The sequence below is a fragment of the Protopterus annectens genome, chromosome 2.part0, assembly GCF_019279795.1.
Source record: "Protopterus annectens isolate FY-2018-M chromosome 2.part0, PAN1.0, whole genome shotgun sequence".
Classification (NCBI taxonomy): domain Eukaryota; kingdom Metazoa; phylum Chordata; order Ceratodontiformes; family Protopteridae; genus Protopterus; species Protopterus annectens.
The window spans coordinates 1,577,866,782-1,577,881,757 of record NC_056728.1 but is presented as its reverse complement, the minus strand read 5'-3'; the positions used below and the strand labels follow the sequence as shown (position 1 = coordinate 1,577,881,757).

Below are 14,976 nucleotides of genomic sequence, written 5' to 3'. Positions count from 1 at the left end.
TTATAACATTAATAACAATGTCCTAAGTATGCAAGTAGTTGTGAGGGACCTGGGCACCCAAATTTACAGCAATCTAACTTTTGACCACAATGTTGTCTCCATTGTACGTAGAGATTTCTACATGGCTCACCTCATTAGTAAGGATATTTCTTCCAGGAACAAGGAAGTCATAGCTTCCCTGTATTCCTCCCTTATAAGGCCCATCATCAAGTATAAGTCCCCTTTCGGCATGTACCTCATAAAGCACATGCAGCAGCTGGAGAGACCACAGAGGTTCCTGACCAGGAGAATCCAGGGTTTCAAAAATCTATCCTACACAGATAGGCTAAAAGCCCTGTCCCTCTACTCCATCTCAAACAGACTCCTCAGAGGTGATCTATGTCTAGCATACAGAGCAATCTCTGACCCCACCTTGATGAAACTGCTGCATATCTACTTGCCAAACTTCACTCACATGATCCACATGCAAAACCTCAACTTGGTCTGCAACATCAATAGGACTTGCTGGCAGGAAAGATTTGTCTCCCAGAGGCTCCCCCATCTGTGGAATAGACTCCTTCCCCACCTCAAGCAGAGTACTTCATTATCCCTCTTTAAGAGGAACCTGGATGACTGGATGGAAAATAGAAAATATACCCCTGGGATTCCACCTGTGTCCTTGCTGGACAGGGGCATTGGGTGCTGACTTGTGGGAATATCAGCTAATTTATTGGCTAAGCTTATAAGGGCCTCAGGGCCAGTAGCTTAGTAACTTATGACCCTATGATCCTATGATTACAGATTGTTAATAAATAATACCAAACATTAGAGTTTCAGACATCTTACTGTGAAAAAAATGCATGTTGATGCAAAATGTGTCATTTTATTAACTTTTTTTAGTGAATAAGAGTAATATTTAGAAAGTGTTCCTAATTTGAGCCTTTATTATCCATCATTTGTAGCTTTGCCCAGAATGCTTGAGCAAAAAAGTTGAAGGTTACAGTTATCTGGGGTTCTGCCAGTACTTATACAACTCCCTGAAAGAGAAAAAACATCTGTGAAGAGTGGAAGCATCTGCTCTTCTAAAAAGCAGAGGTAAGATTGGTTCCTCTGTGCAGCTGATCTCTAGAACTTACTCATGTTCATTATCTTATCTCATGTGCATTCACTGATTACCTGTTTTATTCTAAAATGGTCACGTCACAATCCTGTTTAGGATAAAGCATGCAATTGGAGAATGAATCATCTGTTTTTTTATTCATTTTACCCCAACCAGCAGCTGCTTTTGCTGGCCTCCCACACAGTCAATGATGATTATGGAGGCCCTCTGCAACTACAGGTATCTTAAGTTTCTAAAGACAGCTATGATGTTATTTGTAGAGGACAGAATGCCCACCAGTAAGATTTAACTAAGTTAACTGCACTATGTCAGTGGTAAAATATTTATTGACATTATGAACTTTGCTACTTGACAAAACACTTACTACAACTAGAACTATCTGAATTTTTATGGGGAGAAAGTGGTGTCACTCCTTAGGATTCTTCATCCTAAGACCTGTTATTACGTATCTGATTTATTAAGTACACAAGATTGCTATATTAGTTTTGTTGGTTTGACAAACATAACAAAATATTATGTTGGAGGGGGGTTGTTCCCCTCCAGGACCAGGGGGACCTCAGCAACTGCAGAATCCTCTAGTGTCTAAAAATGGCTACAAACAAATCTTGTGACATTGCTGCACAGATTTTACTGAAAAAATAACTGCTTTCTGCAAGTGATGTGCACCTTAAATTAGACTCTCAAAAACAGAATCTTTTACTATTCTTTGTCGATGCAGAAAAATGTTAGCCAGCTTGTTCAGAACTGGCATCCCTACTTTTTACTGCTGTATGACAGCCTTGTACTCATAATTCTCAACTTCTTAGTTCAAGAAATCTGACAAAGCCAAAATTAAAGGAGAGGGGGAAAAGGTCCAAAATCAAGGAGATTGTTTAATTATTGCCCTTATAAACTTAGAAAGCTGCTAGAATAACAGCTTTTGCATTAACATGAATTTTCTGGTATATGTGAAATGTGAAACTAATTTCTGTCATAATTTAGTGACCTCATTCCTCAATGACTTGCAAGAAAATCACACATTTTAACAGGAACAGACGAAAAATTATGAGGTGGAAATATGGACATTCAGTGAACATCTGGACAGTTGAGAGGTGTGGGCATTATACTTTATGTGTGTATGGGGGGGGGGCTGTTAAAATGTTGCAGGGTGTAGCCAGAAATTTACATTTTGTACTCTAACCTAACATTGTTGCCCCCAACAACCACCTAGCATTTTAAAACGTACTCAACCCTCAAAATGCTACCCTCAGGACAAAGGAAAGTTTTTATTATTTTTTTTATTTTACATTTGTTGACCGGGCTAGTCTAACTGGACAAATATCCGTTTTCAGTAGAGGCCCGGGGAGAAAAGCTCCAATTACATGAAGTAAACAAAGTGGCATGTTATTTTCAACTGTTACCACTGATTCCCATAAAAAGCTGAGCATTGTTGTAGAACAGTACCTCCCAGATATGGAGTTGCAAGTAACGCCTAAACCCCACCCACCACATAATGACGTGTTTGAATAATAGATGAATATTTATGGTAATAACTTCACCGGCCTCATGAATATTCATCAGGTATTCGGCATGTTAGCTTGAGGGGGCACTACAATTCAATAATGGGAAAAAAACAGCAGTGTAACTGGAAGTACTACTAATGAAAGATGCGGTGTATGATGCTAGCAATGAGCTGTTTATTAATACAGATTTACGCATTAAGACAGAAGGTTGTTACGCAGTTTGCATACCTCTGGACTGTCTCGAATTTATCCTGATATTATTTAGTAATTTAGTGTTTAATAACATGAAATGCCTACACAGGTTCCATCGGAGATAGATGTTATTACTTTGCCTTCGTCTATAATTTACAAGCTTAGGGTTAGGCCTAGGGTTAGCCCTAACATAACACTACCCCTAAGTGGCCTGTTGGCGCTGCAAAATGTGGACCACGGCAAAGTAATAACATCTGTCTCCGCAGTGGAACCCAAGTGTGCAGTGGTTATTTCAATATCTGTCAATAAACGACCACTGTATGCATGATGTCACTGTCAGATCAGCATGGCAGTCAACCACGCATCATTTGCATACAACAGCACGGACATTTCGAACGTCAGTCATACAAGCCACGCCCACCTCAGCGCAGCCCGTCCTGGATGGTACTGTTCTACAACAATGCCAAAAACTGTTTTCAGAACGTTATTCTATTTTAACATGCTGTACTCTAAACATTAGTGTGCACAGTTCTAAACATGCTGTGCTTTTTAACTGTTGAAGTTTCCAAGAGACGCTCAGAAAAAAATGTACTTATTTGAGTACTCTGAAGTATGCTTTACACCCTTGCGACAATGAAATGTGGACTGAGAGAAAGTCAGAAAGAGTATCCGTACTGAAATGCGAAGTTGAGAACACAAACACGATCAATGTAGTACTGACTCACAGTTATTTTCCTTTGTTCATTACGATTCCTGCAAGCTCTGCATCCTGCAAAGCAACTGAAAATCAAAAGAAAATCACAAGGCTATCGTAATCACTCTTGCAGAAACTTAACGTGCCCGCTAAAATGGATCCGTGTATGCGAAGCAGCAATGATGCAATGCATGAGGATTAAATCAATAGGAACCGAATAAGACAATGTTGTGTTCACACATGGGACTATAAACAGTGTCGGATCAAAGTAAGAAACAGAAGAATCAGATCTATGGTGGGGCTGCGATGACGTAATTGCAGGGGGCGGGATGAACTGTGTAATTTCATCGGCTGGAATTTTAAGTGAGGAATTGTCCCTTTAAAACCGTTTTCCCTGTACGCAACGTGTATATTCATTATACCGCGTCAGTTAGGGGCGTGATCAAGTAGTAACTGTGGACGGGGTTTGCCACTGCACATCCGTAGGGTACTTAGACTACATTACGGCTGTCAATTAGGAAGGGTTGTTGCTGGAGCTGTGAATATGTAGTTTAAACTGTTTTCATTGTCTCTCTTTTCCGTAGTAGAATACTGGCTAAACATCTCTCTCTGGATTTTAATTTATGGAATACATCTCGGAGTCTGTAGCTTGGATTCTTGAATTCTTTACCTAAGGATGTCATTTAAAATGCAAAAGGAAACGTACTACATTGAGCAGCAAACACATCATTTGCACTAAGGAGTGAAGAGCTTGGATGTATAATATTTATGTCCTGTTAGTGGAGCTGTATCCTGGAGCGTTTTCTTGCAAGTTGTCCAGATGTCTGATGCTGCCCACATTAAAGGTTTGTCTTAAAGACGGTGGTGGATTTAGCCCTGTCAGCAGAGAGACCTATGGATTTTTGTAATAGAAGAAACGGCGAAAAGACACGGTTTACCAAGCTGAAAAAGCGTACAACCTAACACAAGAAATGGAGCAGAATTTGATATTTAGCAGCTGCTGAAGGAAATACGTCCAGTTTTATGTTTTGCCAGCAGTATTTTGGGTTTAAGTTGGAAACCCGCACACCTGTATAAAATCCAGATGCAGTCAGAGATTTTGCTCATGACATACAAAACCATATAAAGAGAATTAAGTCCTGACAGCCCTGCACTTTAATTTTTTTTGCTAAGCATTTACCTAGGCTGTGTTAGTCATATGTGGAATGGTATTTTTGCGTGTGCATAGCAGGCACTAATAGAACTGAACTGAAACAATGCCATTATTTACTAGCAATCGTTCATGTATTTTATTACATAGAGTGACCGTATTTTTCTGTATTGTACTAATTCGTTTTTGATGCCTTTGCACTGGCATCAGACTCTTTAATGTTTTCAACTTGCTTTCTTCTGCTTATGATGCTAAAAATGTATAATGTGTTATGACAAACTTGTGAGAAACGGCAAGTCATAATGGCCCAGACAAGTTTACTGCAAGGAAAGCGGTTTTACTGTAGGGAGTGGGTTTTCCACAAACTCCAGCATTGTCTTCAGGAGAAAACTAATAATATAAGTAGCAGTACTGCCAACAAACCATCCAGTGGAGGGAATTCTGGGAATAATCCAAGTTCTGCTCCTTGCAAAGGATCTACTTGGGGAGTGCTTTTGGTAGGAGGGCCTGGCAGTGGGAAGACAGCCCTTTGTACAGAATTATTGTGGCCAAGCTCACCAGCAGGATTACAGAGGGGATTGCATCGACAGCCATTGGCTTTCCATTTCTGTAGGGCCCAGGATTCTGATACCTTGTGCATTGGTGGCTTTATTCGTAGCATGGTTACCCAGATATGTCGCAGTGGACTAGTGCAGGGCTATGATGAAAAGCTAAGAGACCCAGCAATTCAAAGTGCTTTGCAGCCTGGTGAATGTGAGAGAAATCCTGCAGAGTCCTTTAAGAGGTATTTTAACATTTTCTTTTTTCATCTTTCTGAATGTATTTATTTCTGACCCCCCCCCCCCAAAAAAAAATCATTCTGCAGCTTAATTTTAAACTTTTTGTAATTTGCGCACCTGACTAATGCATTTTTAATCTATTGCTGCAGAGTTAAATATAACCCTTAAACTGGAACTCTGCACATACTTGTCCACTGTCACAGTGTAGTGTAGTCTGACAGACAGAACTTTTGGTTTTGTTTTAAAAACATGAATGTATGCATGAATGCAATTTAAAAAACAGACCTTTCTCATTCCTTGAATAATCTCTGTTATTCTTGTGTGTAATTATAAATACTGTCTTACAACAGTTTTTAACACCTTATTCTTATCACACCTTTGTATGTTTTGAATGAGCTGAATTGTTCTCTGCTCACTTAGATTTGCTGTTCCCAGCTTGCCTTCTCTTGACAATGTATTTGAGTCCAGTATACTCTAAAGACCCTTCACCCTTAAAGTTTGTTTTGCCATCTGATGTTTGCACTAAATATAGACTGTTTATAAGGTTCTTCAACTTTGTTTTTACCATAAAGCTGTTTAAAGGCTTCAGTGAAATAGCAATTAATGCTTTCTCCCCATGTTTCAGTTGGCAAGTATAATATGCATATATGTGTATATCAGTCTTACATGTACATATGATATTCTTGGAAGTATAGGGACTTTTTTCTTAATGTGTGTAGTTAGTTATAGAATATATTGCTACATGTTTTAAGCAGTCATGGTTCACCTTATTATACTTTACTAACAGTTTATTTATTTGACATTTGTTGACTGAGTTAGTCTGACTGGGCAGATGCCCTTTTTCAGCAGAGACATGAGAAAAAGCTCCAGAAGGCAGATAATATACAGCTAGTTATAAAAGTAATCACAATACAGTAAAATGGTAATTGTTTCAACACATGCATAGTCACAGTAACAATAATAACCTGCTGTATAACAGTAAGCACATATAGTTGCATCTCATATATAAAGTATGTTTCCTTACTGATATAAGGCATCATCCTACAGATGTAAAGTTCCACTTATACGTTTTGTAAAATATGGTAGAAATTTAGTGTTCCTCATAATCCTGCATCCTTTAGAAGCAATAATAATACACTTCAGAAATTGCCTAAACATCTGCTTGTATTTTCACTGATTACTTCTGTGTGTATTTCATCTGAATTAATAAAGAATGAAAATGCTGTTCTGATGAGGCATACTTTAAGACGTCTTTATCTTTAGTAGAAGTGTGCATGGCTATTCCTAATGTGTTACATAGTGAGTGCTATCTTTACATTAGAAAATATTCTGTGTGACTAAAATGTATGTGTCACCATAGCATAGCAGCCAATTACATAATACAATTTTTTGTGATAGAATAAAGTAGCCAGTTTTGACATTTGCTGTGCAGTCTGTAAATTTTAAGCCCCCCCCCCCCCGAAACCAAATCTATGACTGTATATACAGCTGTTGTCCGTTTCAAGAACCTTAAAGCAAGGAGTACAAGGGTGAACATTTTTTTTTTTAATTATTGATTAATAGCTTAAATGAGACAGCTTTTGTAAGATGGTACAGTTATTCTTGTGAGGCAAAATGCTGTCTCTTTCTCTCCCTGATGTATGATTACAAGTGCGTGCACACACATATACACATACACACACACATACACATATATGCAAAATGAAAGGATAACATTAGCTATCATTTGGGATTCAAATGCAAGACATCTATCATATTAGGTTATTGTGACTGTCACTAGTCCAACAAGAGCCTCTGAACATATAGGTGTTTGAGTTTTCCCTTAAGAACCTTATCTTTTCAACTTGCATGGTGATTAAGGTCATCACACATGCACACATTTACAAAGAAAGCCCTCTGCTTTTTTAGGCACTGTTAGAATCATAGAAGTGAAAGGAAAATATTAGCTCTCATTTGGGACTTGAACCTAAGACCTCCAACATACTGTAGTGATGTCACTGCTGCAGGTCCAACAAGAGCATCTGTTCAGATGGGTGTTGAGTTTTCCTTTAATAGGATATTGTGGTTTTCCTGTTTGTATATGCTGATTTCAGTATGAGGGAGGGTCACCCTTTGAGTAATGTTGCTAAAATGAGGTAAAGGTTTGGAGTGGTGTTGTGATAAAAATGAAGGGAACTGGGGGTTCAGGTATGAAGGTTACTCTGAATATCTGGTGGTGAACAGAAAAAGAAAGGATGAGGGAAGCACTATGATCATTATGTGTTTGTGTGAGAGAGAGAGAGAGAGAAATGTGGTAGGTCGCATTCTGTGCACGACTTGCTGATTTTTTTTTTTTTTTTTTTTTTTTTTCCAAAGGTTATACACATTGTTTTTATAACTCGCTATATGGTTACCTTTAAACTGTACTTTTTGGATTACCAGTGAATATGCTTTGTGAAAAGGATGCTTTGAAGGTTTCTGAGTATCATTTGCATGGAAGATTTCCACTGCTTTTTTGGTGTTCATAACCAGGAAATTCTTCCTATGCTTGAGTTTTCTGTGACACCAAGCTCACATTTCTTTGTTGAATTCTAATGTGGTAGATTGTGGCTGTTTGTTAGTAATACTTTTTTCTTAGGAAAATGGCATCCATTGTAAGCAGCACTACCTGTCTGGTAGTCTCACACAACTTACTGAACACGGGCCTGTTTAACACTATCCATTTGTGTGGTACTTCTGAGTACCTTTCAGTTCTTATGGGTGCAATGGACCCCCATTACCTTCAGGTCTTATTTACCAAAACAGATTGGGCCATTTCTCTTGGAACCTTTGACTGATTAAATATCCTATATCCTTAATAAAAGCACAACAAACACTGCCTGCTTGTAAATGTGTTATGCAGCAGTTATATTTTGGCAGTCTATTCTGTTTCTGGTAAGAAAATGGAATTTAATTGAATTACTTATTGTTGGTGAACTAGAAAAGTGCTCTTAGATAAAACTGGTTTTATTTCAAATTGTATAATTGATAATTGAGACTGCACAGAATTTTTGTAATTTTTTCTTGCAGGCTGATTTCTGTTTCCTCTTCAGAGCTTCTACTTTTGTTTATAAATGCTGCTTAGAAGCTTTTAGTCATAAACTCCTGGCAATAGCATGCACAAGTAAAAAACTTAATGTGGACCAAAGTAAAGTATTAGTGAAGTAGCTACCCAGGAAGTCCATGACCATCCCTTCACAGCTCATGAATCTTGAGGACTGGCCAGCAGTTTTTATAACTCTAGCTGTACTTCTGTTGTGTAACATCTTTTAAGTATGCAGAAACTAAGTAAATTCATTGCAGAAGTTTGAATATGGATGTAAAATATTTAAGCACCTCCTTCCACAAGCTGCATCAGTTTGGTGCAAGCCTTTCTTGGCTCCTTGTCATGGAACATTTACCAAACGTAAGATTTGATATTTACTAAAATGTTTGATGCTGCTTTGCCATATTGCTGTTACAGACAAAATAAGTAGTACCTCCTTTTTTGATGACGAGCAACTTGGAAAAATATGGTTTCACCTTTCAGCTGAAGCACTTTGAATGTGTCCATTGACTTTTTGTGACTGAATGTTTGCAGAGAAATATGGATTCCTCGCAGGTCACACTGTACATTGGATAGTGCGCAGTAGTGCAGCATTCGAACGTTGATTTTACATGTAAAATAAGTAATGCATCTTTTTCTTAGGGTGAGCCAGTTGGAGAAACAAGGCTTCACCCATTTTGTCTGAAGCACTGTCAGATTTAACCAGTACTGATACAATTTATAATCACCAAATTTATCCAATGTCAGTACAACTGCAGGTGTGCAGAAATGCACTGCTTCTCCGGAGAGACATGGTTCCTTTTTAATAATGCCGATTCTTCTAAGCTTTGCCCTACACCTGGAGTGTCACCGGTTGCAAATATAGTTTGGTATGACTTATGAGGAGGATGACCTCTCACAGGCTGCTGATGTTACTTTGGACAGTGGCTTTTGGATTAGAGCCAAGTAGACGTTTCCAGTCTGTTTAATCTTGGTGCAGAAACAATACTGCAACTGTGTCACTTTAGGGTTATTCATTTCAGTAAATAGTTTGAACAAAACTACCTTTTTCATGTTCTGATCAGAACATGACATAGTGTTTCATGCTGTGATCAGCAATCATTTTAACATATTAAAATTCTTTGGCACATTCTCTACCATCACTTTTCCTAGTTCCCACAGTTGAGCATTGTTTATACTGAGAAAGGTGTGGCATTTTCATGTGCGACATGTACAGTATAATTTTTGTTGTAGGCATACATTCAAGCTCACTTCTTAAGCTTTGCCACTTCTTTACACAATGACGGCATTGCCATCTTTATAAAGTTTTGAATTTTCTGCCCATGTTGAAGCAACTTGCACTTTCACTGTGTAGTTTTATTTTATTTATTTATTTATTTATTGGCAAATAGGTAAAAGAATACAAGCAAGTAAGCCCACTGGACACAGTTGCCCCCTTTCAGGGAAATCCCAGAGCATCGTCTGATTAACTGACCGGTTCAGAATGGCACGATAGGCAGCTGAAGGTGGAAGAAATCAAAGCCTGTGTATTGGGCACAGGAAGCAGCTCATTAATAGGTCTGAGCTGTAGTCCTCTATACGAGCTGCCAAACAAGTACAGGAAGCAGCTCATTAATAGGTCTGAGCTGTAGTCCTCTATACGAGCTGCCAAACAAGTACAGGAAGCAGCTCATTAATAGGTCTGAGCTGTAGTCCTCTATACGAGCTGCCAAACAAGTACAGGAAGCAGCTCATTAATAGGTCTGAGCTGTAGTCCTCTATCTGAGCTGCCAAACAAGTACAGGAAGCAGCTCATTAATAGGTCTGAGCTGTAGTCCTCTATACGAGCTGCCAAACAAGTACAGGAAGCAGCTCATTAATAGGTCTGAGCTGTAGTCCTCTATACGAGCTGCCAAACAAGTACAGGAAGCAGCTCATTAATAGGTCTGAGCTGTAGTCCTCTATACGAGCTGCCAAACAAGTACAGGAAGCAGCTCATTAATAGGTCTGAGCTGTAGTCCTCTATACGAGCTGCCAAACAAGTACAGGAAGCAGCTCATTAATAGGTCTGAGCTGTAGTCCTCTATACGAGCTGCCAAACAAGTACAGGAAGCAGCTCATTAATAGGTCTGAGCTGTAGTCCTCTATACGAGCTGCCAAACAAGTACAGGAAGCAGCTCATTAATAGGTCTGAGCTGTAGTCCTCTATAACGAGCTGCCAAACAAGTACAGGAAGCAGCTCATTAATAGGTCTGAGCTGTAGTCCTCTATACGAGCTGCCAAACAAGTACAGGAAGCAGCTCATTAATAGGTCTGAGCTGTAGTCCTCTATACGAGCTGCCAAACAAGTACAGGAAGCAGCTCATTAATAGGTCTGAGCTGTAGTCCTCTATGAGCTGCCAAACAAGTACAGGAAGCAGCTCATTAATAGGTCTGAGCTGTAGTCCTCTATACGAGCTGCCAAACAAGTACAGGAAGCAGCTCATTAATAGGTCTGAGCTGTAGTCCTCTATACGAGCTGCCAAACAAGTACAGGAAGCAGCTCATTAATAGGTCTGAGCTGTAGTCCTCTATACGAGCTGCCAAACAAGTACAGGAAGCAGCTCATTAATAGGTCTGAGCTGTAGTCCTCTATACGAGCTGCCAAACAAGTACAGGAAGCAGCTCATTAATAGGTCTGAGCTGTAGTCCTCTATACGAGCTGCCAAACAAGTACAGGAAGCAGCTCATTAATAGGTCTGAGCTGTAGTCCTCTATACGAGCTGCCAAACAAGTACAGGAAGCAGCTCATTAATAGGTCTGAGCTGTAGTCCTCTATACGAGCTGCCAAACAAGTACAGGAAGCAGCTCATTAATAGGTCTGAGCTGTAGTCCTCTATACGAGCTGCCAAACAAGTACAGGAAGCAGCTCATTAATAGGTCTGAGCTGTAGTCCTCTATACGAGCTGCCAAACAAGTACAGGAAGCAGCTCATTAATAGGTCTGAGCTGTAGTCCTCTATACGAGCTGCCAAACAAGTACAGGAAGCAGCTCATTAATAGGTCTGAGCTGTAGTCCTCTATACGAGCTGCCAAACAAGTACAGGAAGCAGCTCATTAATAGGTCTGAGCTGTAGTCCTCTATACGAGCTGCCAAACAAGTACAGGAAGCAGCTCATTAATAGGTCTGAGCTGTAGTCCTCTATACGAGCTGCCAAACAAGTACAGGAAGCAGCTCATTAATAGGTCTGAGCTGTAGTCCTCTATACGAGCTGCCAAACAAGTACAGGAAGCAGCTCATTAATAGGTCTGAGCTGTAGTCCTCTATACGAGCTGCCAAACAAGTACAGGAAGCAGCTCATTAATAGGTCTGAGCTGTAGTCCTCTATACGAGCTGCCAAACAAGTACAGGAAGCAGCTCATTAATAGGTCTGAGCTGTAGTCCTCTATACGAGCTGCCAAACAAGTACAGGAAGCAGCTCATTAATAGGTCTGAGCTGTAGTCCTCTATACGAGCTGCCAAACAAGTACAGGAAGCAGCTCATTAATAGGTCTGAGCTGTAGTCCTCTATACGAGCTGCCAAACAAGTACAGGAAGCAGCTCATTAATAGGTCTGAGCTGTAGTCCTCTATACGAGCTGCCAAACAAGTACAGGAAGCAGCTCATTAATAGGTATGAGCTGTAGTCCTCTATACGAGCTGCCAAACAAGTACAGGAAGCAGCTCATTAATAGGTCTGAGCTGTAGTCCTCTATACGAGCTGCCAAACAAGTACAGGAAGCAGCTCATTAATAGGTCTGAGCTGTAGTCCTCTATACGAGCTGCCAAACAAGTACAGGAAGCAGCTCATTAATAGGTCTGAGCTGTAGTCCTCTATACGAGCTGCCAAACAAGTACAGGAAGCAGCTCATTAATAGGTCTGAGCTGTAGTCCTCTATACGAGCTGCCAAACAAGTACAGGAAGCAGCTCATTAATAGGTCTGAGCTGTAGTCCTCTATACGAGCTGCCAAACAAGTACAGGAAGCAGCTCATTAATAGGTCTGAGCTGTAGTCCTCTATACGAGCTGCCAAACAAGTACAGGAAGCAGCTCATTAATAGGTCTGAGCTGTAGTCCTCTATACGAGCTGCCAAACAAGTACAGGAAGCAGCTCATTAATAGGTCTGAGCTGTAGTCCTCTATACGAGCTGCCAAACAAGTACAGGAAGCAGCTCATTAATAGGTCTGAGCTGTAGTCCTCTATACGAGCTGCCAAACAAGTACAGGAAGCAGCTCATTAATAGGTCTGAGCTGTAGTCCTCTATACGAGCTGCCAAACAAGTACAGGAAGCAGCTCATTAATAGGTCTGAGCTGTAGTCCTCTATACGAGCTGCCAAACAAGTACAGGAAGCAGCTCATTAATAGGTCTGAGCTGTAGTCCTCTATACGAGCTGCCAAACAAGTACAGGAAGCAGCTCATTAATAGGTCTGAGCTGTAGTCCTCTATACGAGCTGCCAAACAAGTACAGGAAGCAGCTCATTAATAGGTCTGAGCTGTAGTCCTCTATACGAGCTGCCAAACAAGTACAGGAAGCAGCTCATTAATAGGTCTGAGCTGTAGTCCTCTATACGAGCTGCCAAACAAGTACAGGAAGCAGCTCATTAATAGGTCTGAGCTGTAGTCCTCTATACGAGCTGCCAAACAAGTACAGGAAGCAGCTCATTAATAGGTCTGAGCTGTAGTCCTCTATACGAGCTGCCAAACAAGTACAGGAAGCAGCTCATTAATAGGTCTGAGCTGTAGTCCTCTATACGAGCTGCCAAACAAGTACAGGAAGCAGCTCATTAATAGGTCTGAGCTGTAGTCCTCTATACGAGCTGCCAAACAAGTACAGGAAGCAGCTCATTAATAGGTCTGAGCTGTAGTCCTCTATACGAGCTGCCAAACAAGTACAGGAAGCAGCTCATTAATAGGTCTGAGCTGTAGTCCTCTATACGAGCTGCCAAACAAGTACAGGAAGCAGCTCATTAATAGGTCTGAGCTGTAGTCCTCTATACGAGCTGCCAAACAAGTACAGGAAGCAGCTCATTAATGGGTCTGAGCTGTAGTCCTCTATACGAGCTGCCAAACAAGTACAGGAAGCAGCTCATTAATGGGTCTGAGCTGTAGTCCTCTATACGAGCTGCCAAACAAGTAGTTCTTGTACCTTTGGATGACCCTAGTAGGATATGAACCTACAATCTTCTGCTCTATTCTAGTATAGATCTGTTTGCTGTGGTATGAATAATATTAATCATATATAGTTTCTAAACATTGGTGAAGTTTGGCTTTTTATAAAATGTATTGGTCAGTTAACGTAGATGATCCTGTGTAGGCTTTTTTTTGTTATTTAATTAAAAATTATAAGGGTATAAAATGAGATGTGGGTTAGAAAAATACTGCAGCAAATAAGGAAAACAAGTCTATTACCAGACACACCCACACAACAAAGTTATGTAGATCAAAGGGAACAAATAGCTGATCCTTTTAACTCCATAGCATTTCTTTAAATGCATGTGTGTTTATATTTACTTCAGGTAATACTGATTTAGTAAAAGGTAGGGAAAGACTGGGGCATATTCTTTTTTCTGTGGATATATTCTTAGCCTGTAATATGGTCTGCTGTATCAAAACCTGATTGCTAAGGCATTTTAACAAGAATGAGATGACATATCTGTAGTGTTATTTAATGTGAAAAATTAAAAACCAGTATTGTTAAGTACGTTTCTATACATTGCATTTTCTTAAGCCCTTCTCTGTCTCTGCTGTATTTAGTTTCTGATGTTCTTTTTCTACTCCTTTACTAAGTTTTCTATCACTTCAGTTGTAATTTAATGTTATCTGCCCTTTTCACTTGTCTTTGCCCTCTACACTCCACTGTAGTCTTTCTTTTCTGTGTAGTAACATTGAAGTGTTTTCTTAATACCATGGGTGCAGACTATCACAACTGTTGTCTGACTTTCTTTAATGCATTTCTTCTATTTGCTGAGTTTGTCAGTGTTGGTGCTGTTGCTGTAGATCATAATTGGAACCAAAACAGTAAATATATTAGCCCCTGGGGAGCATTTTTATTTCATATTCGTTTAAAGGAATTACCCACCCTGCTCCTTTCTCCTCCTAACTTGCTGAAGTACTTTGCTGCAGCATCGAGAAGTAGTGCATTCTAGGATATTTTAGTACTTGGTATTCAGTGTAGCAAGTGATGGCCTTTACTGCCGTTGATAAAATAAACTCGGATCCTTTGCATCAGCAGGCTGACCCAGCTAATGTGACACATCTAGAAGCATGGCGGTTCGCATCATTGAATCCTGGCTTAAGCCACATTGTTGTATAGGGGAAAGAAGAGGATGGTGGTTGCTGCTGTTGGAGTCAAAGACCCATAGCCAGATTCAGGAAAACTAATTTGGCCCTAGTTTGCATAGCGTCTTTTCTACCATATGTATGGAAGAGATCAGAAGCTTATATTGGGAGACTGAGAGATTACTTGGTTTCTACTACCTCACGCATTTTAAGTGTCAA

The 14,976-nt window shown here is 40.0% G+C and overlaps 1 protein-coding gene across 1 annotated transcript in view; it reads left to right on the top strand.

Moving 5' to 3' along the window:
• Positions 1-3,689: 3,689 nt before the first annotated feature.
• ANKRD50 (ankyrin repeat domain 50) overlaps positions 3,690-14,976 on the top strand; it is a 944,454-nt gene continuing 933,167 nt past the window's right edge. Inside the window, exon 1 of the mRNA XM_044061681.1 lies at positions 3,690-5,421. Coding sequence (XP_043917616.1) covers positions 4,940-5,421 — 482 coding nt within the window. The 5' untranslated portion in view covers positions 3,690-4,939. The remainder of the gene's footprint in view (positions 5,422-14,976) is intronic.